This window comes from Eubalaena glacialis, chromosome 9, assembly GCF_028564815.1.
Source record: "Eubalaena glacialis isolate mEubGla1 chromosome 9, mEubGla1.1.hap2.+ XY, whole genome shotgun sequence".
NCBI classification, from domain to species: Eukaryota; Metazoa; Chordata; class Mammalia; order Artiodactyla; family Balaenidae; genus Eubalaena; species Eubalaena glacialis.
In genome coordinates, this window is record NC_083724.1 from 54,609,395 (window position 1) to 54,634,823 (window position 25,429).

General features: G+C 40.2%; 1 protein-coding gene across 1 annotated transcript in view; it reads right to left on the reverse strand.

Moving 5' to 3' along the window:
- Window positions 1–17,276, reverse strand: part of PUM3 (pumilio RNA binding family member 3) — a 40,198-nt gene extending 22,922 nt beyond the window's left edge. The window contains exons 1-10 of the mRNA XM_061201229.1: window positions 17,216–17,276; window positions 12,029–12,120; window positions 10,867–11,085; window positions 8,141–8,276; window positions 7,472–7,547; window positions 5,324–5,417; window positions 4,997–5,063; window positions 3,282–3,456; window positions 2,202–2,305; window positions 1,118–1,196 (exon numbers count right to left, since the gene is read on the reverse strand). Coding sequence (XP_061057212.1) covers window positions 1,118–1,196; window positions 2,202–2,305; window positions 3,282–3,456; window positions 4,997–5,063; window positions 5,324–5,417; window positions 7,472–7,547; window positions 8,141–8,276; window positions 10,867–11,085; window positions 12,029–12,110 — 1,032 coding nt within the window. The 5' untranslated portion in view covers window positions 12,111–12,120; window positions 17,216–17,276. The remainder of the gene's footprint in view (window positions 1–1,117; window positions 1,197–2,201; window positions 2,306–3,281; window positions 3,457–4,996; window positions 5,064–5,323; window positions 5,418–7,471; window positions 7,548–8,140; window positions 8,277–10,866; window positions 11,086–12,028; window positions 12,121–17,215) is intronic.
- Between the last annotated feature and the right edge of the window lie 8,153 nt (window positions 17,277–25,429).

Sequence of the window (25,429 nt, forward strand, 5' to 3'; positions counted from 1 at the left end):
CCAGGATAAATCTCAAGAACATAGCTTTCAGCTTACATACCTGAACTTATGAATCTCTTCAAAGCTATCCAGTTGGGGAGTTAAACATATATTCCAATTATGCTTCTTTTACCTCCAAAAGTTTTTGTTTTTAAAAAGTCTCTCTATTGAAAATGCCCCTGGGGCCACAAAGACCTGTCTGATTATTTCATATTCACACTAAGTTCCCAATGATTTTTTGCTATTACTAAAACACATTCAACATTAAAAAGATAAAGACTTTCCACTACGGAATATATTCAAATGATCATTTTCTCAGTTCTGAAAATAAAGTCCTGCCTCAGTAAATCCAGAACTGTGAGATACTGTGCTGTGCCAGAACAAGAGAGAAATCCCCCAAAGAGAATCAGCAGCTGCTGTGGTCACTGAACCACATGCTTAGGTAGGTGGCCACTCTTGGAAAACTATTTTGCATGTCAATTTTGAGAGGGTCAAAATTCCTATGAATGTTTAATCTGGCATATTTGTTAAAAAGACGCGAGTCTCGTTACTTGGTTATCGCTTATTATTAGAATGAGAACAAATGGATGATGAGTTCACAGTATGATGAGGCAAGCAAAATTCAGGGGACTAAATGAATTCTCATCTATATTCCCATCCTGACTTCCCATCCCATTCCTGACTTGAAGGGCAGTGCAATTAACCTTCACTCTCATGTAAGGTCCAGTTTTTCACGGTTCACTTAGTTTTACCTAAGTGTCCTCCCGTAACCTTTTAACACCAATATAATTTTTTTTTTTGTACCAATACAGGTGAATTTCAAACTCCCTGAATGCTGAATATTCCTCCATGTTAGTTAATTTTCTGATTAGGTTAAGCTAGAGGATGCTCTCTGGATTATAATTAAAATATAAAAATTCAATGAAATTGATAAAATTATGGTCAATTCTACTGTCTTTCTGGCAAAAATCTAAGTGGAATTAGTAGACTTCTTCAAAGGGAGTTTAGCGCATTATCTTTTCTAAATAAGGAAACAATTCTTTAAAATTTTCAAAAGCCAATATACATCAAAGCAGTATTCCACATTTTTTACACAGTTCTACATGTTTCAGTTTAAAACCTAAAACCAAGAACTTACTGATCTCAGCTTTGGGGGTGCATAGGTAAAAAAGTCCAAGAATACTTTATGTACCAGTGAGTGCTTAATCACAGCTTCTCTGAAAACAGAAAAAAAGAAGAAAAAAAAAGTCAGAAATGGCACCACAATAATACAGAGATAGGTAACCTCAGTCGCCCTAAAATAATCAAAACAAGTGAAGTGGTTTTAGCAAATGTCATTTGTCATAAAATAAATCATAACTTTAGCAATACTAAGACTAAAAAAAAAAAAAACTTTTAGACCTATTAAAATATTTATAGGTCTTGGTTGCCATCTACAACCAAGACCAGAGTACAAGTTTCTAGTATCTAATCAGCAAATATGAAATTATCATTCAAAATACACTCGACTTTCTTAAATAAGGACATCTATATTCTTTTACACAACAATGGACATGTGATTAGAAATCCACATGTAGACTATTTTTTAATGGCTATTTTCTTTCTGTCAAGCCTCCTTTATAATGCATCAGTTTCATAAAATCATTTTAGCAGTTAAATCCTAAATAGATCAAAACAGTATCAGCAATTGCAACAACACGTAATTGATCCAAGCCTCCTAGTGTGACACTTGGTGAATTCAGGTGTACAGTGGAGGCTAATGATCGGGCACCAAAGACTTCAAGTTCACATGGAGTATCCATGTAGACGGCAAAAACATGTCGTTTTTAATGGCAAGGCACTGTTCTGAGCACGTTGGAAATATTAGCCCATTTAATCTTCATAAAACTCTATGAAATATATACTATTATTATCGTAATTTTACAGATATGGAAACTGAGGCACAGAGAAGTTAAGTTGCCCAAGGTCACACAGTTAGTAACTGAGAGAGGCACCAGGATTCACACCCAGGAAGTCTGGTCCCAGACGTAATGCCCTGACCACTCCACTGTGGTACAAATTCCAAGAAGGCCAAATGCATGGGCTTTTAAGTCTCACAATCCAATTTAAATAACAGACTATAATTGGGAAACTATCCACCTTTTCTCTGCAAAGTCTATATAAAACTTTCCTCCTTCAAATGCCATTTGTTAAGGAAAAAAAAAAAAAACCAGCTTCCTTACTTTTGGGCCATTGGAGTTAGAATCTGTTTCATTTCATCCATGATAAGCTCTAGTTTTTCTGGCTGTACCTTTAATACTTTGTCCAGAGTTGGGTGATCTGCTGACTGCAACAGAAGAAAAATCAAACCCCTCTAAATTTAATCAAGTTTCTTCAACTTCAGAACAAAGAAAATCAATTACTTTCATTTTACATAAACTTAAATTTTTAGATTTGCCATATTTACATAACAAAAGCCCCACTGTAAATACACTCACAGGGTACTTCTTGATTATCTAATTCTCATTCTATACACCCACCATCGTACTTCCAGAGCCAAGCTAAATAACCAACCAGCCAGTTCATACTTGTCAAGCACCTAGCATGTGCCTAATCATAAGATCAAGTAGTCAGTTAACAAATTCTTGCCACCATGTTTTGTAATTAGCTGGATATTCCTATAGTGACTGTGACAAAGGAAACAGAGCACTAAGTTCAACCCAGGAGCTGAAACTGACTAGCAGAAGGAACCCAGGAATCAATCCATCTCCCTTGAGATAAATATGTGTATTTGTGTCCTAAAGTCTGAAACTGATCCTTTAACTGTCCTAGTCCCATTACTAGCCTTGTACTAAATCCAAGGTTGGGTCTCTCTACTCTGCTTCCTCTCTGCAGATGACCCGGGGAAGGGTAATCCACAAACATGAGGAAACATGGGAGAAGGCAGCAACAGGGAGCTCGATGCCCTTCAACCAGAGCTGGTTAGGGGGTGTTTACAGAGCTTTACTGACTATTAAGAATCTTCTTCCTTGGTCTATCTGACTGCAGAAACAGAAGTACCAAAGCATTACACACAGTACTTGGGAAGGAGTAACAAAAGTAGCTTTAACTTATAGGGGATTTAAAGATTGTGCTCTGGGAGAAAGAAATGTAAGTATGATCTCTTGCTTACTACACCAGAGACAAAATAATCCAAGAGGATAAAGGTAGTCTCTTAAAGGAACAACCAAAGTAAAAATACATTCTGAAAACAGGGCATTGGAAGGTAAGGAACAGCACATAGAGAAAGTAAAATCTCTAGGAAAAATGTCTTGAAATGTCACCTTGTAAAGCTGAAATGTGTTCCCATAGAGCTCTTCTGTCAGCATGTTCCTCTGCTCCAAGATGGCTTTATCATTGTAGGCGTACTCCACGATGGCGGACGCTTCCGCATGCCGCAGCATCTTCCTCACGTGACCTTTAAAGCTTCTCATTATCTCTGCAATCTGTGCTTTATTCCTAAACCCAGCGTGACCATGGGAAAAGAGAAGCAATAGAAGGAGAAAGTTGGGTGGCAACAAAACATAACACACTTCTTCTGAGACCAGCTCGTCACTGTGTGCGGAGGTGGCTAACACAGAGAAATGCTACGAGAAGGGAAATCAAATTGCCTTGTATTTCTTTCTTTTCTTTTTCTGTTTTTTTCTTTTTTTTTGGCTGCGCTGCACGGCTTGCAGGATCTTAGTTCCCCAGCCAGGGCTTGAACCTGGGCCATCAGCAATGAAACTGCGGAGTCCTAACCACGGGACCGCCAGGGAATTCCCTCTACCTTGCATTTCTAAGTGACTCGGGGGCCAGCCTGCCTAGGTTTGAAAAGACCTAGGGTCTTACCAGCTGAAAGACCCTGGGCAAGGTATTTCACCGCTCTGTGACTCAGCTTCTTTAGTCATAGAATAGAAAGAATAAGGTTGATGTGAGGATAAGTGAGTTAAGATGCACTGACAACTGTAACCAGCACATAGTAAGTGCTCAATAAATGTCAGTTCCCATCAGTAAATTGTTCAGCTTAAAAAAAGTGGGGTAGAAGGAGAAAAGGAGAAGGTAAAAGTCAAACATGCAGGATAATATGAATAAAACACACTCCAGGATTCTTTTTTTTTTTTTTTTATAATTATGATTACTTAGAATTGAATGCAACAGTTTTTTTCTTTTTTTTTTTAAAGATTTATTTATTGATTGATTGCTATGTTGGGTCTTCGTTTCTGTGCTAGGGCTTTCTGTAGTTGCGGCAAGCGGGGGCCACTCTTCATCGCGGTGCGCAGGCCTCTCACTATCGTGGCCTCTCTTTTTGCAGAGCACAGGCTCCAGACGCGCAGGCTCAGTAGTTGTGGCTCACGGGCTTAGTTGCTCCGCGGCATGTGGGATCGTCCCAGACCAGGACGCGAACCCGTGTCCCCTGCATTAGCAGGCAGATTCTCAACCACTGCGCCACCAGGGAAGCCCCAGGATTCTCTTTTAAAACAGGACTTAATCACAAGTATTTCTATTCTATCCTAAAATAATCAAGCGGCCAGTAATTCTAGTCAGGAATACAGTTTTTGAAAATTTGTCAGCTGTACTTTTTTGTTGTTGGTTAGCATATTTTGGCCCGTTATTATACTTGAGACAGCAAGACAAGTATCAATTCCACCTAGTTCAGGAAATCCTCCCATCTTGACATTTCCTAACCCACTAACCCTGCTTCTGAGCCTACTCACCTGCCCCTCCCATCACTCCATCTTCTAAATAACTGGTGACTAATTTAAAGTTCATTATAACCATTTCTCTTCTTCCAGGGCTTCAAGATATACTCGTAAGAACAATGAAGACAATACCATCATTTTACATTAATTTTAATAACATTAATTTTTTAAGACCACACTCCTTGCAAACATCACAAGCATCTGCTTAAGCCTACTATTATGGTAACAGACTTTTAAGCAACATTTATTTGCACACAATAGGTATCCACACCTTTAAAAAACTAATAAAAAAATATTTTATAAATAGAACAACTCACCCATACATGAGAAACTTCTTAACAATATTTCTGGAATATTTAGCTTTACTTAATTCAACCAAATCACCTGAAAAACAAAATACATTACATTAATGATAACCTCATTTCAGTCCTCCAGAAACAAGGGAAGAACTAACTGCACAATCTTGGGAACACAAACGAATAACTCCCTATTTGTCCCAGGCAAAAAAACAAATAAACAGAAAAGGTCCTGCAGAGGACACACTGCTCTCCCTCAACAGAATTCTTTTCCAGGACAGTGTTGGGTATTTCAAGAGAAAACAAGCGATTTTTTACAAACAATTACAAAATATATATAAGAAATACCTCGCAGTTCTTCAAAAGCCTGTTTCCTCTGCTCTTCGTTGCCATACTGAATGTAACACTGGATCACACGAGTTGAATCATGTGCAAACGCAATCTGTAGGAAAACAACTGGGGCCTTTAGACGAATTCTCCCTGAAAATATATGTTTCTATCATATTATTTACATTGTATTGCTGCCTCTTTTACAATTCCTTGTGAGGAAGAAAAAGTAGGGTCTTCATGGCTAATCAAACCTAGGTTACTTGGGAGTAGAAATTCTTGTTTAATTGTTCAGAATGGCATTCTTTGGTTTTGCTGGCTACCGTACGGCATTGAGACAGGAATGCATTTAAGTATTCTGCAAGATTCTATCATTATAATTCAAACCAAACCTGTCTAATGATTATACACACTACATTTTTCATTTCTCTGAGTTACTTTCCTTAAAAGAGGAATTTTCCAATGCAAAAATTCTATTATTCTATGATTTTTTTAAAAATATAAATGGTCTAAGAATGTTTGGCTTTGGCAACCAAAGTATTGCTACATAAATAATTATACCTAATTATTATAATAATCTAGATACACATTGGCAATTACATTATGAGCTAATCACTCCATTTCTCACATTTTCATTATAATCCCTGAACATACATCCAGTTATATTCCTAGAATTTCAAATCTGATTCTCCAACCCAACCCCCCTCACAACCATTGGATGGATTAGATCCTCACTGAAGGACTTGCTGATCAATTTTCTAAAGCAATAACCGCAGATAATCAGTCATGCACTATTATTTTTTATATGCTGCAGTCTACTTTAATAGTGCTTTTTACTCGTTGCTGAGTCTGTCTTTAAATTTTTAAATTCTAACAAGTCAGAAGGTGAAGGTATACCTTCATCAAAGTCATGGATTTCCAAAGAATTTCCTTAAGGGAAATTTGCATAGACATTTTTGATAAAACTTTAAAAATATTTTTAAAAAAAAAATAAGGCTGTTTTGTGCATATGTTGATTACCTACTGTGTAACCAATATATGTGCTTTAAGTATATTTTTCTCATTTAAACTCAAAGCAACCTTAAAAGTGGGTTGTTGCTATTAGCACTTTACAGATTAAAGTAAGTTTATGAGAAGTTAAGGAACTTGCTATCCTTGTGACCCTGGGGATGAAACTTAACTTCTCTGAGCCCAGATGTATCAAACGTTTAATAGGGATGATGACTAAGTTAAAGGATACAAAGTATGCACTGGTTAGCATAATTCCTAGCACACAGTAAATAATCAATAAATAGGCTGTTATTGTCTAAAGGCACACATATTTTAAATAGCAGAGTGAGTATTTGAATACCAGACTAATTCCCAAGTCCACGGGCATGCAGTAATAACCTAAGGGTAATTGGGAAAGGATCTTGAGTGTAAATTATTTATAAATTGAGTATAACAGACTACTGCTAGAGATGAGGAGGAGTTCCAACCTAAAAAGACCTTGCTGGCTTTAAGAAAGCAGCAGCTGGGAACTCACTATTTTAAGACAGTCCTTCAAACTGCAATACAGCATCTGGTTAGACCCACGTACGTGGTTCAGCAAAGACTGCCCCTCAAGGGTCTCCAAAGATACCGAGTCTGTTGGCTTACAAGTGAATATCACTAAGTATTTATCCAAATACACAAGAATCAATAGAAGTTTACTATAAAACAGGATTAAACAGCAACAATGAAAATCAATGCAGAAGTCACAAATCTATTATATTTTAAAGATCTTTGCATGGTGCTTGTAAAAGCAGGAAGAAAGTAATCATGTGTTTGCATCACACATACAAAATAGCCAGCAATTTAGAACATGCTAAAGTATAGAGTTCACAGCAAGACATTCTAACGAACACTGTTGAACTAATAAATTCCTCGAGATAATTTTAAGAGAACACTGACTTATTTTAAGTAAATTATTTTAAAATGAACAGTCAAAAACTTGATAGCCTTTTTATAATTTCCCGGCAGTAAGGTCTCTCACTATTAAATTTTTTAATCAGTATTATAAAAGGTATTTGAAATTTGAGGCCAAATACATTAAAAACAGAAACAATTTCACCTGCCACAATGGTCAACTACCCTTTACTGCGAGTCAATTTCAATTGTTAAAATTGCAACTGAGTACGCCCTACTTACAGTTTTAATTTTCCCTTGAATCAACTTCTGCAAATCACTCATCAACTTCACTCTTTTTTCTTTGTCACAATCTTTTCTATAAAAGAGGCAGGAAACATAGCCTAAGTAAAGACATTATTTTAAGCACACAAAAATAAAAACCATACCAGTGTATGTTCACCCAGTTCAGTATGATTTTCTCTTCGAAGAGAGCAAACTGGACATTAAAATTACTATTCCAGAGCAGCCAGAGAAAAGTAATTTTCTCAAAGGCAGAAACTCATCTCACAAGGTATAATTTTATGCATCAATCTAAATCTTAACAGCCAGAACTTCGAAAGTAAAGAAAATAATAAAACAAGTCCAAGACACCAAGTACTCAAGTATTTCAAAACCTAGCCGAAAAGAATTGTCCTTCATTTTCTCAGAAATTTCTCAGGAAGGACGTCAAATCCATTTTAACTCTCATTCATTTTCATGAGCAGATCTGACACCATCCTAATGATTCCACACATTTCTGCAATGGGCAGACATCCAAACACTGATGCCTCTACTGGAGTGTTATGAGTACTCCCTAAATAACCCAAGCGCTATATCATTTATCTTAGGACATTTCACTATTTACTAGGTACACTGTTACTCTTCCATCATCTCAAAGGGCCTAATAAAGATGCCATTAAGTAGCATTACCTTCTTAAGATCTCCCAGATCTGCTTCGCCCGAACAACAACGTCGTAGTTGGTTTTATCACTGAGTTGCCTGCTCTGCTTCAGTTCTTTTTTCTTTTTTTTGAACTCATCCCATTTGGGTTTCTTGGCTGCTGTGTCTAGTCATTACAGAAATTATTTTCAATTGCATTTAACATTCTCAGTGCCATACACAAGTACAAATTAGGTACCTATGGCAATCACTAATCAAGATCAATACTCATTGAGGAAACTAGAAGGGGGAAAACATCATTCCCTACCAACTTATACTTTATTTCATTTTCTGAGCAGTTTACACATTTTAAATTTGGTTGACACCAACTGTTCATTTATTCAACAGCTATTTATTGAATCTTAACAGGATACCTATTAAGAAAAAAAAAGGAAACTAAACAGATTATAAAAGCAATTTAAAAAGTTTAAGCATCTTTCTCAATGGTAAAATAAAATTTTACTCTAGAACATTAAGATCATTGGACTTTAGGTATAATCAGTTCTCAATGAAAACAAAAATTAGTCCAAATTAACATAGGAAAAACAATATTCAAAAATTCACTCTTCTGAGTGCTGTTATGTATTAAGTAATTTAATTCTTAGAACAACCCTATGAGGTGGGTACTATTATTATCCCCTTCATGTCAGGGAAACAAAGGCACCAAGCAGGTAAGTTCCTTGTCCAAGATCACGTTAACTCCTAAGTGGCAGAGTCAGGATTCAAACCCAGATATGGCTCTAAAACTTTATTCTCTGCTGTCTCTTACTCATGACAATGCACAATCAAAATTCCTCAGTTCTCTACAATTAGGGTCATGCTATAAAAGTCGAGTATCTTTCTATTGGTTGTTTTTGGTCTTCACAATCTAAATAACTTATTAATTGAATGAAAAAACCCAAAGAGGCCAAACAAAAAAAAACTTAATAAAATGGGTATTATTTACATGAGTACCCTGCAAAGAACCCTTAGGAGAATAAGTTATTTCTGGATATCTCCCCTTCTCTGATTAGAAATACACTCAAAAAACAAAATTCTCCTATAATCTCAAAACCTAGGGATTAACATTTTATTTCCTTCTTGTCTTTTCCCCTACACGTTTTATATTAATTTCCTTATTGTCTTTACTTAAACATTATTATGTTGTAAGCATTCTTCCATGAAACTAAATATTCCTCAAGAAGATAATTTTTAATGGCATTCAGTATACTACAGTGTGTTTAGTTACCCCCCCTTTCTGCTCACTTGCTTATTCCCGGCCTGGTAATAGAGGATTACAGGCAACAGAAGGCATATTGACCATTAATATTAGGGCATCATGTACCATGCAGCAGAGGATAATAACCAATCCCGAGTTCATTTCATTCTACAAATATTTGGGCACCCTTGACATATGCCATGCTGGGTTGCAGCAGATACAACCAATTTTGGGGATGTCTAGTATCCAATCCCCCTCAGTTGCTGGTACAAAACTGAGAAAATAAAATAAAAGTTCCATTTTGAGATGCTGGGAACTTATCTCCTATAGCAAAAGGAACCAGGGCTCCACTATAATAAGATGAGGATGTGTGTGCATTTAAAATGAACTCCAGTGTGGAAAGGAAGATTTAGGACCTAATAGAGAAGCTAGGAAAGAGTAGGTAGGAAAGAGAAGCTGGAAGAGAAGGGGAAAAGAGAAAAGATGGAAGCTAGAGCATGAAAGAATCCTCCAGGCCTAATGAGAAATAATGAAAATTTCCCTCCTTTCCTCTCTCCCTACGCCCCTGTCTTGGAGCAGCCCTAGGCAGAGCAGAGAACAGGGACCAGGTCTAAAGAACTGGAGTAAAAAGGCCCCATGGCAGTGGTCTCAGTTGGCAGCAAAGGAGCAGTGTCAGGCTATGCCATGCTGGAGAAAAAGAGTATGAAAGACACCAGAGAAATTCATGATGCTGCAGAGAAGGCATATGCATGTCAGCATGCGTACCCTGGAAGCTGCTCGTTTGAGACCAGTGCAGGACAGACGATGCACAGCAAGGGCAGGCTGTACAACAGACAGCAAAGCTCTGGGTTAGAGACAACCGCTTAAACATCATGATGAAGAGATTAGTAGTTTGTTTCAACAAAGAGGAACCTTGCCAACACTTCTAATCAGTTAGCAACCTATCCTGTTCAACCAATTCAAGTCAAATCTGTCACATGTATACTATACCTTCTCTGGAACTGTTTAACGGGTCTGAGCCATCTGATGGGTTGATGATATTAGAGTGGCCTGAGCTCTGTGAGGGCAGGGTCTATATGTTTCTTGTTCACCAGGGCATCCTTAGCCAAGGCGGATGTTTAGCTGGGACACACTGGTTATTTAAGTATTAAATTTAAGTATTAAGTATTTGTTTGTTGAATGAATGAGTTCATTAATTTTAGCCTACAGAAAGGAATGTTTTATTGAGGTTCCAATGCATAAAGCCATTACAACTTAGCCTAATTCCACAGCTAGGGGAATTCAGCAAGGGCCTAGGAAGTAAGGAATTCTAGGTACCAGAGGACAATTTTGACCAGAGAAGATGCTTTCTGTTTTTTATTTAATCCCATCTACCCTCCCACCCCAAGTGTTGCCTGTCAAGGAACAAGAACAGAAGGTCTCTACCAGACTTCTAGAGTCCCTGTGCACAGTGGTTCAGGCAATAGCTCAGGCAGGGCAAGGCTTCTGCAAAAACTCTGCTAAAGGAGTCAGTGCTTACCATCATTTTTACTGTCTGGCTGGAATTTTCTCTTCCTGTTGAATTTATCTGCCTGCTGGAATTTGTTCTTTGGTATTTTATCCCCTTGCTGCTTATTCTTGAACTGCTTCACACCTTTTTTCCCAGGTTTTGTGGCAGTTTTCTCAAAGTTCTTAGATGTGATTTTAGGTCCACCTTCCTTAACAACTTTTTTTGGGAATGTCTTTGAAGAACCAGAATCTAGTGACAATAATAAATAATTGTTAGTTCAATGATCCTGGGCCTAGATCTTTTATCCACTGGATTGTATTTGTTACAGAAAATTACACACTCTTTAGTGAAACATACTTTGTTTTATTCTCAAAAACTTTGTTTTATTCTCAAAAAAGGACTTAAAAAATCAAAACAAAATTTAAAAACTTACTCTGATTATAAAATTATAATACAGGTTCATTATAGAAAACCTATGAAGTAGAGAAATACATAATAAAAACTACCCATAATTCGAGAGATAACCACTATTGCCAGTTAGGTGTACTTCTGTTTTAAGCACATATCACAAGATGAGATATTATTTATATGTCTGTGTGTGTGTGTGTGTGTGTGTGTGTATTTAGGGGGTCAATAACATAATAGGAATCTAAGAATAAAATGAACATTTAAAATTTAGAAAGTATATCATATATAAACAAATTTAAAATGTTTATTTTTCAGAATTTCTAGTTGCAAGAAAAAAAAAGATTGCTTAGGAAACTAGTCATTGACACAATGCCTGACTTTTCTATTTTGCAATACTGACACCTGATGGAACAATAAAGACATCCCAATGAGAAATCCTGAAGATCTGGCTCACCAGTAGACGTATTAATCAGCCACAATTTATCAAACGCTAAAATAAAATGTTGTTGTGAACTAGTGTGACTAAAGTGAGGGAACAGCATCACTAGCTGACATGTCTTTCAAAAGTACAGCATTCACCCATTATCCTGGCAATTTCTCAAAGGTCTAAGTTTCACAGGGAACATGCAAACTCATATATAGTAACACCTACTTTTTCCTACTACTTTAATCCTAACTCTAACCCATGAATAGATTGGAATCTGCTACATGCCCCCTCATCCCACCAACCGCTCCCTCCAAGGGCCAGAACAACCACATGGGAAGCATGTTTTGAGTATCTTACCACTGTTTTTATGAAACCTGTTTTTTTCTTGTGATGGCTTTGTACCTTTTCCTGCGATTTTTTTTTTCCCTTTGACTTCCATTACAGCAACTCTGGAAAACAAAAACAAAATCCAAAAAAGGATCACTGAATTGCTCTCATCCAATAAAAGTCATTAGTGGTCACTGCCACATTTACTCCTTGAGGTCACAGATGCAGGACAAATTAGCTGCGTCCAGCACAGGCACCCATGAGTCCAGGAACTACACAATCATGACTTCTAAGATTGTAAAAGTGACAATAAATACGATACCAATACAAAAACTAACAACACACACACACACCCCTTGGCTAGTGTGTGATGTTTTGGAGGCAACATTTCAGCAATAGTAACGGCTAAAAATAAATCATTATTTACACTAAGCATGATAAAACTGTCAGTGTTTGCATTACTTACAACCTGGGAAGACTCTGTGATGAGAAACTGACAATATTACCACTTGATTTTTTGGTCTCTATCCTAAAAAGCCAGGAACAAACATTGCACTTATCACATATTCAAATTTAATGAAAGAAGATTATCTAAAAGTTCCTTATGTAACCCAAGGTAGCTAAAACAAAAACTAACTTCAAACGTTTAATCTGTTATTCTTTTAGAGGCAACCAAGTAATTTTCAAAGACCTCCGAAATAAGATTGTTGAAATATTTAACATTTCATTTTAAAGAAATCTGCCTAACAGGCTGCTTCTGGATAGAGACCCCACCATGCACAGGGCAAACAACAGATAACCCCTCAGCTGCCCAAGGCTCCTGAAAGCAGCCGAATGTATCAAGAGCAAAAGTTATTATGTTTTATTTGTCTATTTCTGTACCTTCCAAAGTTGCATATTCAACTCATTTCAAAATTTCTAAAGTTGACCCTCGCGAGTAGATGCTAGGGATCCCTAGACAATTCCAGATATTTCTAGACAAGAATTTTCCATTGAAGAACAACAAATTTCTCAAGATATTAATAGATATAAGAGAAACAAGGGGTTCTGAGGTGAAATGTATTTGGGAAACTCTTAAATGAAAATAATGGAGGCATCTTTAAGGAAAGGCAGATTCTTTTAATTTGCTAATTTAAGCCATTAATCACCAAGCACAAGCTAAAGTATGCAGGATTTCCCAACTGTAGTTGAACCACTTTTTCCTGGAATATCTCAAGAGACCAGTAGGGTCCCAAAGAGCACTCTGGAAAATGAATGGCCTCTGAATTACTCCGTGTCCTTAGATCATTAATGACTGTAGGGTCACTGTCACTTGGCTATAGCCTTCATAACCACATCTGCATCCCTTAGCTCTTCTGTGCATGAACTTTTTATTTTGATATAAGTTATTTTAAAAGAAGAGTTGGGAAAGACACAGAGAAAGATCCAGTATACCCCTCAGCCTCCCCTAATGTTAACATCTTACCATGATGCATTTACCCAAACTAAGAAATAACATTAATATGATGCTATTAAATTTGGATTTCGCCAGTTTTTCCACAGACGTCGTTTTTCAATTCCAGGATACCTTGCATTTAATCATCAAATCTTCTTAGTTTCCACCAATCTGTGACAGCTTCTCCATCTCTACTTGTTTCTCATGACCAAGACACTTTTGGAGAGTACTGGTCAGGCACTGTGTAGAATATCCCACATTTGGGGTCTGTCTGACATTTTCCTATGATTCTACTGGCCTTACGGATTTGAGGGAAGAATACCATAGAGATGAAGTGCCCTTCTCATCCCATCACATTAGGAGGAGCATGATATCGACATGACTAGTGATATTAACCTTGATCACTTGGTTAACATAGTGTTTGCAAGGTGTCTCTGCTGTAAAGTTACTGTAGTGTTTGCAAGGTGTCTCTGCTGTAAAGTTACTATGTCTCCCTTTCCATACTCTGTTAGAAGCAAGTCACTAAAATTCAGCCCAAACTCAGGGGGAGGAGAATTAAGCTCCACTTTCTAGAGCAGGGAGTATTAAAGAATTTGAATCAATGCATTAAAATCCCCAGAGCAATTAATAAATATCTTGGATATGTTTTGAGATCATGCAAATATCCTGTACCCCCCACTGATTTTAGCACTCTCCAGTGGATCTTGCCTGCAGCAATTTCCAAGGTGTTTACATGATGATTTTCTATTTCCCTTACTTTTACCTTCATTATTTTGTATTCTTCTGTAGGGAACATTTATTCCTTCTCCTCATTCATTTAATCATTTATTTACATCAGTATGGCCTCATAGTATTTTATTATTTGTGATATGGACTAATAGTATCTTTATTTTGTTGCTAAAATTGTTCCAGCTTTGAAATCTCTAAGGTTGCTTCTGTGTCCTTTTCATATGGTCCATCCTTTTTTTTTTTTTCCTTAGCATGTCCTTAATTCCTGGCACTTGTTCCAAGTTTACCTTTTACTTTCCTTGCACAAGCCCTAAAATCAGCCATTTCTCCAAGGAACCCTAGAGAAACCCTCTTATTGAGATCTGAATGCTAGGTGTGCTTGTCACTGGGGTGTCACTGCTTCTAGGTCTTTTCACCAGACAGGGCTAGGTAATATATGTATGTATATTAGCCTATGTGTATACACAAACCTGTATTTCTGTACCTATTAAGTAAGTTCATACTAATGTCTCCAACTCTAATCACGTGCCACAGGGTTATAGTTGGTAAAAACAAATGTACCAACTATAATGTGGTGTTTATTTACAGTTCGTCTTTTCCCTCACAGTATCCACTCAAAACACTGCTTTCCAAAGTTACTTAGGTCAGCTCTTTTCCCTCCACTCCTTCAGTGAGGTCTTTTTATACATTTGTACTAGTTAGATGCATTTTGTTCCAGTCTGCATTCCATTTCCTGACATGTCAAGTTGACTTTCTTTTCATCTGCCTATAGACAAGTTCATTCTTTTTGGTGTACAGTGCTGATTTTGACAAACCCACAGTCATGTATCCTCCACCACAGCACCTTACAGAACTGTCCCACACTCCTAAAAGTCCCCTGTGGAACCCCTTTGCAATCATCCTCTCCTGGCTCTCTTTGCAATGCTTGATCATTTTTCTACCCTCCAGCTTTGTGCCTTTTCAAAAATGTCCTATAAATGGAATTAGACAATATACAGCCTTTGGGGTCTTGCTTCTCTCACTAAGCAAAATGCATTTGCTTGGGAACCCGGTACCATCACATCCAACCATCACACTCCAGTGTCTTGGAATTGTCTCCTCTTTTTCCCTTCCCTCTACTACCCCACTCAGACTCTATCTCTTGCTCACATTGTTTTCCGCCGTTAGACCCAGTCTGCTATGATCCACCGCCAGCTGCCCGATTAGTCTTCCACTGTCACATCCATTTCATGTCATTTGCCTGCTCTAACACCTTCAAAAGCTTCCCACTGCTTATAGGAAAAATTTCAAACTCAGTCTGGCATTCACGGCCATTCAAAACTTAGTCCTAACTTACCCACATCACAATACCACACTGAAGCCAACCTTACTCCCTCACTATTCTTTTTCAGGAGCCAAACTTTAAAGCCATTCTCTATCAATATAAATCCTACCCATTCTTCACATCCAGCCTAAATGACAATTTCTTATCATTCCTCCTCCAGATGCCTTCTTTCTTTCTCAAATGATTCTCCTTATTCCTATGGCACATTTTGATGACCTTCTTATAACAATGCTTTGGACTTGAAATGTATTGAATACCTACACACTATGTGCTAGAGAGCTAACGGGTTTAAAAAATATATATACCAAAAAAAAAAATCCAAGTGTGGTGTGATAGAGACAGGCAAGCAGAAAATTAAAACATGGCATAATTAAGCATTATAACTGAAATATATAAAAAGTGTTCAGAGAGCCACAGAGCTGAGAGAGCCCAATTCTGCCTCGTGAAGGAAAAGACGAGAGATTTCCCAGACATAGAGGGACACGTGACTGATCATGACTGATCTTTACTCCTTTCAGCAGGCTCAGCATTGCACTTTGAAAGTAATGACCATTCAATACCCAACTTCTAAATGCTGGCATTCCTCAAGTCTTCCCCTCTCTCTTCTCCCTAGGTGATCTCGTGCAATCCCATGGCTTTCTATGCTGGACTCCCAAATTATCTCTCCATTAGGAACATCTCCTTGGGCTCCAGGCTTGTGTATCTAACTGCCTACCTGAAACTTCCATTTAGGTGTCTAACAAACACCTTACACTTAATAGAACCAAAATAAAATTCTTTAGCTATATGACCACTGCAAACCACCCCCAAACAATAACTTCCTCATCTAATTTCCCCACCCTATTCCTCCCCATTTCAGCAATGGCACAGCATCCACTCCACTGCTCAAGGAAGAAACCTAAGATTTACCTGTGAGAGTTTACTCTTCCTGGTCTGCTACATTCAATTTTTCAATAATTCTTCTCGAATCTTTAAAAACACCTCTAACCCTTCAAATTCAATCTCCAGTACCACTACCCTAATTCAAACCATCATCAATAATTCAACGATAAAATCAATAATAATCCAAATTATTATCCATTTTCCAAAAAGAACCAGGGCCTATTGTGTTTCTCCCTTGCTTATAAGCCTTCACTGTGTTCTAATAATGGGAATATTTTTCCACTGTAGAGAAAATCGAGACTCCCACCATGGCCTTCAAAGCCCTACAGAACCTTCTCTCACCCTACCCCTTTATCTTATATGGCTGAACTTCTAGCTCACTAACATCGGTCCCCCTTCCACCTCAGGGACTTAGCCGAAGTCACGGCCTCTGCTGAAAGTAGTTTTCCCTGGGGTTGCCTCTCGCCACGCTCTAGGTCTCGGCTTCAGGATCACATCAGACTCCCCTATCTTGTATCTCGGCACCCAGGTCATTTCCTCCCCAGCGCTTACAACCTGCAACTGTACATTCAGGTTGCAAACTGGGCATCTAGCACTGACCGGGCGCAGAGCGGATGTCTGTCAAATACACGACAAAAAGGCTGAAAGCGTGGTAGGGAGAGGAGTTGTAAACCGCCCTTGTCGCCAGGCTCCCGTCAACCCCCAAACTCCCAGAACAGAAAATGGCACAGAAGGCCGCCCAGCGGGTGACATGTGTGAACACCTCTACCCGAGAGACCCTCCGACTTCAGCGCCGAGCAGGCGGCAAAGCCCTCCCGGGAGCGGCCGCAGAGGCCGCAGCACTCACCGCACACGTGTGACCCCGGCCAGGCGCGCGTCCCAGTTCCGCTGCCACGGCTTCCGCTTCCTCGCTTTGCCCCGCCCCCTAGTCGCCTTTTCCCTTCTTCCTTGGCCGAGTTCGGTTAAGGGGTGGGGATTAGCCGGAAAAACGGAAATTCGGCATTTCTATTGGCCCGCTTCTATTCTCACTTCGTCCAGAGGCGCGAGGGCTGCGTCACAGGCGGGTTTTGGCCCTTGAAAGGATCCGTGGGGCGAGGACGTGATAGCGGCTCCTGAAAGTGACGTCATTAACCCTGTCGCTTCCCGGCCGGGGAAGCCGGCGGCATCTCACGAGGCCTGACCAGTTGTGGAAGCGGAGGCTTGGTTGGCTCGGCTAATTTGTAGCTGGAACTGAGGCTAAACTAGTTAACGCTTTGACAGTGCGTTCATTTGCATCCTCCCTGGCAGTCCAGCGGGGGACGTTAACGGGAAATCTTGGGAGTCGGCTAGAATTGCGATCTCGTTTTTTTCCGCTTCTTAGCTGTATGCCTTTGGGCAAAAGACTGAATTTCTCTGAGCCTTGGTTATGTGATTAATAAAATAGAGACGGCTGAGTCATACAGGGAAAGCGCCTAGCACATTGAATGATCAGGACAAGCGCTCAATAAACGTTCGCCGTTTTAAACGTCTGCGCGTTCCTCCAGACTGCAGTTACCCCACTTAACATTTCAGGAAATGAGACTAGTTAGGATGTTATCCCCATTTTACAGATGAAGAAACACCACAAACCTGGTCTGGTCAAACAACAGAATTTATTCTCTAACAGTTCTGGAGGTTGGAAGTCGGAAATCATGCTGGTAGCGAGGTTGTGCACTCTCTGAAGGCTCTAGGGGAGCATTCTTTGCCCCTTTCAGCTTCTGGTGGTTCCAGGCGTTACTTGGCTTGGGCTGCATGACTTCAACCTCTGCCTCTGTCTTCACACGGCTTTCTCTTCTATGTCTTCCCCTCTTCTACGTTTTATAAAGATACTTGTCATTGGATTTAGGGCCCATTAGGGTAATCAAGGATGATCTCATTTGGAGGTCCTTACTTAATCACATCTGCAAAGATCCTTTTCCCGAATAAGGTCACTTTCATAGCTTCTGCAGGTTGGTACACTGACATATCTTTTGGAGGGCCACTCGTAAAGTTGAGGAATGGGACTTGATCCCAGGGGTGTCAAGCATCAGATTTTACTGTCTTCTAAATCACATTGCTTCCCGCCTCTTAAGGCATTAGGCTTGAGACTGATGATTCACTAGACTACGCTTCTTGAGAGCGGGGGCCATCATTACTTCCCAGACACCTATCCCACTCTTCAGCACACAGACCGTTGATAAGTACTTATTGTCTGCCTTAAGTATTATGTTTGGATAAGCTCATTTAAGTCTCATAAGAACAGTTAAGTACGTCTTTCCCCCTCATGTTATGGACAAAGGGGAAACATTCAGTATTTCTGATCCAGTGAGTCTGACTCCAAACTCAAAGTGACTGACTCTGGACTGCTTTCTCTAATTCATTAGTTCTCCAGTGAAAGCTCAAAAGGAGAGAATACAGAACAGGAATGGCAGGAGGTCCATCAGCAGCACCTATTAGGCAAATAGTATGGTATGTGCTAATAATAATAATAACAACAACAAAATCTTAACATATACACCCTACCTGGAAGAGATTCATTTGTATTTTCAGCACCCCATATCCTCTAAGACACATCCATGTAGCTGTCTTAAACATATACATCAAACTCTAATATTCTTCTGCCTTCTCACCAGGGAGAAAAAAAGTTGTCACATACCTAAGTCCTAGATTATTATTTATGGTGTTATTTATCAAATCTGTGCTGTCAAGAAGTTGACAGGAAAGACTGACTTGAGTGTTTTGTTTGGAGTGAGTAGGAAGTATCTTGTGGTTTCGCAGACCACCACCACCAACAACAAAAGTTTTCTATAATTTTACAGTTGACCAAGTTAAGCCCGTTAATTCTTCAAATATTTAATGATCTAAATGTTGAACGTTATATGTATTCCTAGAAGCATAAAATGCTCTTCCTAAATGATATGGCATGCAATTTAATCAGGACAACCAGACCTGTACACATGCAAGAGGTTTATAGCAACATAATTAAGAGCATTGGCATTGGAATCAAAAGAACCTGGCTTAAAATCCAAGGAATATATGACCGTGGACAAGATAACTAATTTGTATGGGCCTCAGTTACTGCATATGTAAAATGGGAATAACAGCACTTATCTTTTGGGGTTGCTGTGTGACTCAAAAGCCGATAAAGTTATCAGCTAATAGTAAATGTTTAGTGATTTGTATCTTGGGGTGGAGGGGGAGAGAGAGAGCGCGCACGCCAAGGTGTATCCATTAGAAATTATTTTGGTTGCAAGTAATGGAAAGTTCAGCTAATAGTGGCTTAATCGATAATTTTCTTCCCCCAACAAAAATTCTGAAGGCAATTGGTTGCTGTAGTTCAGTGGCTCAACAGTGTCATCACAGACCCAAGCTGCTTTCATTTTTTCCTTTTTCGTTTGTACCTTTGGACCACCTTCACCCATTTCCCCTATGCTCGATCTCCCCGCCTCTGACAACCACCAATCTGTTCTCTGTTTTTATGAATTCGGGTTTTTTGAGATTCCACATATAAGTGAGATCACACAGTATTTGTTTTTCTCTGTCTTATTTCACTATTGTTTTCTGACTGCAAGACGTACTTCTCAGTTTCCAGATTTATATCAGAGTTCAGGGCTAGGAGAATGGAGAAAAGATGAAATCCACATTTTTCCCCCCAGTAGGGCGCTATCCTTTTATCTCAGAGGGAAAAGACCTGGCAGGGTTCCCCTTCTATTTAAGCACCTAGAACTCAGTCACATGGCCACCCCCAGGATTGGAAGGCCATCAGACATAATGTTAACCAGGCATTTGGAGTTCATTCTTTTTCCAGCACTCTAGTAAAATTAAAGGTAACTTGGCAAATATGCTTTCATCCAACAGTAGAGATTTGTTATTTAAACTGGTTTAAAACTTAAAATAACTGTAGTAAGCTTAAACTTAAAATAATTGTAGTATCCAAGGTAGTGGATCTCAATCTTGTCCACACATCACCTGTGGATTAAAAAACAGCAACAACCACCACAGTAATTCTGATTTAATTAGTCTGAAGTGGGACCTGGGCATTGAGAATTTGGAAAGTTCCCCCAGAACATGCTAAGGTGCAGCTAAAATTAAGAGTTGCTTATTTAGGGAATGGAGTTCAAGTTGGTGATTTGATTTGATTTTCCAATTAACTGAGGATTAAACCCTGTTTAATCCTTTTGCAGTCACTAGAATTAGAGAATTAAATGTATAGTGCACTTGTTTCTGTAAGTAGAATGTCTTGGACATAACTATCTCTCTTGTTGCTTGAGGTCTCCTGCAGTGATTTAACATCATTAGATATTGAAAATGGTTTAAATTTGAACTATACACTTCCAAATGTATTCTGGAAAATATTCACTTTTTTTTCAATTCATCATGATTTTGTACAATTTTTCTTTTTCATAAAAATAAAGTGTTAGGTGTCAGCTCCCACACATCTCCCCTCCTTCCAAATCAGCTCTTTAGAGTTCTAACTAATGGATTTTTAACTAATTGGTGTAGTTTCTCTGTTTCCCAAATGCATAAGCAGGGATAAAGGGCATGTTATTGATATAAAGCATAAGTGAGATTTTGGCAAAGATTGGGTTTTATTTTCAGGACCTATTAGAATCATAAATCCATGGAAACGGAGCAGTTGCCAACACATTTTCATTTAGCAAAAAAGAACTGCTTCTGAGTAGAGTGGATTATGTTTTTCAATACATTTGCTAAAAAGTGCACAAATATAGTCTAAACATTAATTGTGCATTTAGAATGTTCTAGTTACCGTCTAGTAAACATAAAACTGACCTTGTCTGAATTTTACTTTCTTTGGTGACACCCACAGGAGCCACAGAAAGAAAAATCAGACCATCAAAATGGAAGTGTATCTGACTGTAGTATAAAATACCACCTTTAATGAAAGATCATGTCAAAGACTAGTTAATATCACTTAAAGCCCACGAGTTATCACTTATACATGGAGCATTAACAATGCACTATGGTAAAACAAAACTCCTCAAGCAAAGTGTACCAGCCCCAGGTTTTAGCGAGGATGAGAACAAGTAACATGTTTTTGGTTTAAGTTTTTGTTAAATTTTTGTTTTCGGGCTTTATAAGAGGTATTTCCTTTGCAAACTAGTGACTGGTTTTGGCTTGTGATTTCCTTGATTTCTGAGCAATAAAGACTTGATAACCAAGCTTATTAATACATTAATAATTTTCTAACTATTTCTGCCATTTTACTTTTAAAAACTATAGACAGGTTAAGTCAGGGCTTACAATGATGTCTAGCTCTACGTACCTACCCAACTTTCCTCCTCCTTTTAAGATGGAGAAAAGATTAGCCAACTAACCTAAGCCCATTATGTCAGTTTGAATTCTCCACGAAACAGACGCCAAGATAGAATTAGAAGGCCAAGACATTTATTGGGGGGAAAGCCTGTGAAAGGCAAGGATAGAGGGAACAGGACTAAGAGGGAAGCCTCAGACCATAATACTGATCTAACACTGATCTGACACCTGTGAAGGGAGGCACAAAGGGAGAAGGAGGTGGTAAAGAAGATCTTTTAATTGAGGGTTCTGAGACTCTGGTAATCATACCCTTGTAAGGCAAGGACTACTACAGAGGTCCGCTTACGGATATAATGGGGGCTAAGGAGTACCGAGAGGCACCTAAGTGGATTGTCTGGGCTCTACAGTGATCCCACACGTCCCCGTCTCCTCCTGATGAGAGTTCATCACTCCTGCCAACATGGTGACTCCCCACTGTTGGTCCTGGACACAGTGAGTCCAAAATGTCCAGGTAGCATCCATAGTTCAGTGGAACTCTTGCTCTGTCCTCTGCCAAGAATATGTCCCCTTTGAGACAAAGACCTTGAACTCTGCAGAGCCCGGAGCTGTAAGAACAGGAAACACAAATGGCCCCAGAGGGCCATTTAGAATGATGGCAAGTGGGGCCATTCCTGCTTCTGCTCCTTAGGTCTCAGGCCTATGGAGTCTTCTTCTTACAGCACTATATAGAGATCTCTGATTTAGATTTATTTATTCTGCATTCTGGAAGATAGCATCCCATTTTTGCAGATTATGGCCTCTAAGCTGGTGCTTCAACTGCACCTTTAGAAAGCCAATGCAAAGCTCTGTCAGGTCGGCTGCCTCTGGATGGTGCAGTATGTGATGTGTCCTGTGGATCACATGACCTCCCTTGTTGTGAAGTGTGTTCCCTATTCAGATGCCATGTTGTGTAGTTTTCCATGACCATGGATCAGGCACTTCTTAGCTTCTGGATAGCAGTGCTGGCTGAGGCTCTTGGGCAGGAAAGGCGAGTCCATACTTGGAATAGGACTCTATCCCTAGGAGAAGAAACAGCTGGCCGTTCCAGAATAAAAGGAGCCCAGCGTCATCAACCTTCCAGCAGGTGGCCTGTTGGTCTCTGGGAAACAGTGCCATATCAGGGGCTCAGCACTGGTTTCTGTTGCTGGCAGGTTCTACATTCAGAGGAATCACTAGTTAGATTGGCTTTGGTAAGTGGAAGTTCATGCTGTTGGGCCCATGTGTAGCCTCCGTCTCTGCCACTGTAGCCTCTCTGTTCATGTACCCATCAGGCCAGCTCTAGAGTGCCCAGTGCTGAAAGCTCACTAATGTCAACTGGCCGAGTCATTTTTGTCTTCTTGGTTGTTCAGTGTTTATTGTGGATGCCTTTTGATGGGTATTAACAAAATTGTCACTTGCTGTGTCCACTCCCATCTGCCTTTACCCTGGACCTCTTTGTTTCCCATTGTCCTTTTCCTTCCAGGTCCCTGACCAGCTGGTTGGGGCATTGGCCAATGATAGGAATTTCTACATGTTCTCACCTTGGGCCACTTCTCCTTCCACATAAATTGGATGACCAGGAGCACTGCTTGCCCATTAGGAAGATTCTCCCCCTCTGCTTTCAGCCTGAATGAGGTTGCAATGCTACTATTTAGTTTCAGTTTGCACCCCCAAGCCTAGCCAACTCATCTGTAAACTATGCTTGGGCTTTCTCCTCCTCCATCAGCTATTTGTAAGGCACCCTGCTCTGTGGCCATCGGGGAGAGACGAGGAAGCGGGGCTGGTGTAATCATGTGGGTGATATGGAGGTCTGGGTTTTCTATTCGTGCAGCTGACTCATGCCCTCTGGTCTTACTTGGGTTCAATCCCTGATATACCATTTCCACATTATGATGGATTGTTGCTGGGCCCTTTTCACTTTATGCATTGACAGGTGAGACAGAACCCACCTCCTAATGGGCAGTTGTGGGTGGATGGTCATCGGTACACTATCATCAAGCACTCTGTCTCTATGGGGGCTCAGTAACATGCTAGGAGCTATTTCTTCAGATGCACATAATTCTCCATTACAGATGGCAAGGCCTTGCTAAAGAACCCCAAGGCCCTGTGTTATGATCCTCCCACTTGGGCTTACCATGAACTCTGTGCTTGCATCTTTTCTCACCACTGACACTTCCCACGCCACAGGGTCTGCCCCATGTTCTGCTCTAAGTGGAGAGGCTGCTTTCACTACAGCCTAGACCTGCTGTACAGCTCCTTCCTGACCCAGGCTCCACTCAAAGGTGGCAGCCTTCCACACCCTCCAGCGCATGGACCAGAGCAAGATTCCCAGATGTGGACTATTTGGCCTCCAGAACCTGAAGAGGCCCCCCAGATATTGTACTTCCTTGTTTGTTAATAGGGAAACCAAGAGGCAACAACGTGTCTTTACTTTGGAGGGATATCCTGACATGCCCCTGACCCTAAAAATGTGTACCTCCTTTTTTTTAGTCCTAGCTTTTTAGGATTCCTGAAAACTTTACTGAAGTGGCCTGTCCCTGAAACTCTGTAGAGTTTATTTCCCACCTTCTTGAACACATGCTTCTTACCAAGGTCTCTAGCATGCTAGCCATGTCTTTATTTTAACAAATGTAATGCATCAGTGTGATGTTCTGCGGGATGTCCAGATGGTCCAGATCTCTTTGGACTATATTAAGACAGAAGGTGGGCGAGCTAACATAGCCCTGGTGCAAAACTGTAAATGAATATTGTTGTTCATTCCAAGGAGTGTGAACTGTTTCTGATCCGATTTTCCATCTGTTTTTTCCATCCTATTTTACCATCTGCTGTGGTAACTCAGGCATTTCACCTCTGCTCTGTGATTTGAGTAAAAACATAGTGTTTGCCCCATTCTTCCAGGGTCCTCGCTGGAGTGTTAAATCCCATGTCCCAAGAAAGTGACCCCAAGTCAGAGTTTTCCCGCTTGTTCACTCTTACCTTCCAGCCCCTTGGTCAAGCACCCTCATTACCCAGTCCCTGGGTAGTCTTCTCCCCTGACAGTTATATGCTGGCCAACTCGTGCTGGTCCCATGGGAGGGGGGGTAGTTTCTCTTCTCCTTCATCAGGCCCAGCATGTCCTCTGCTGGGCTATGCTGGACTTAACCCTAGTTACTGGCCTGGCAGCCAGGGGAGGCAGCGGGGGCAGCTCCTGAGAGCAGGGCTTCGGGGAGCAGGTGTTGTCTTGCGGGGAGAGGCCTCTGCAGTGTCTTCCTGCTCAAGCAGAGTGTGGATCTTTACGAGGCAGTGTGGCCACCTCTGCAAGCTCTGCATGTTCAGGGCAGTTAGCAGAGCAAAACTGGGGGCACCCACTCACGTCCCCATCCCATAGCTCAGGGTCTCAAGTTCTCCCAAGCGGGCCACTGGCCTCAGTGTAACAGGCTGCCTTGGCTAAGCATTTTAAAGATTCTGGAGACCGATGACTCTGGAATCTTGGGCTTGCTCTTCACGTTGTCCTCTCCTGCAAGGGACAGGAGCCTCTTTGCAAGTGACCAGAGATGCCTCTGCTTCCTCCACTCTCCTTTAACTATCTGTTTCCAGTCCTCACCGTCACTCTGCAGGGAGTCCTCCAACTCCACTCCCCTTAGATACACGGAAGCCCCCCATAACCTTCAAATGCCTGAACCGCCGCCCTGACAAGGGCATTCCTCTCCAGCAGGGGACGCCCTGCTCATCAGTGGTGATTGTTTTTAGTAGTCGAACAACCATCTGTGCCAAGGACTAGCTGTGCCCCACT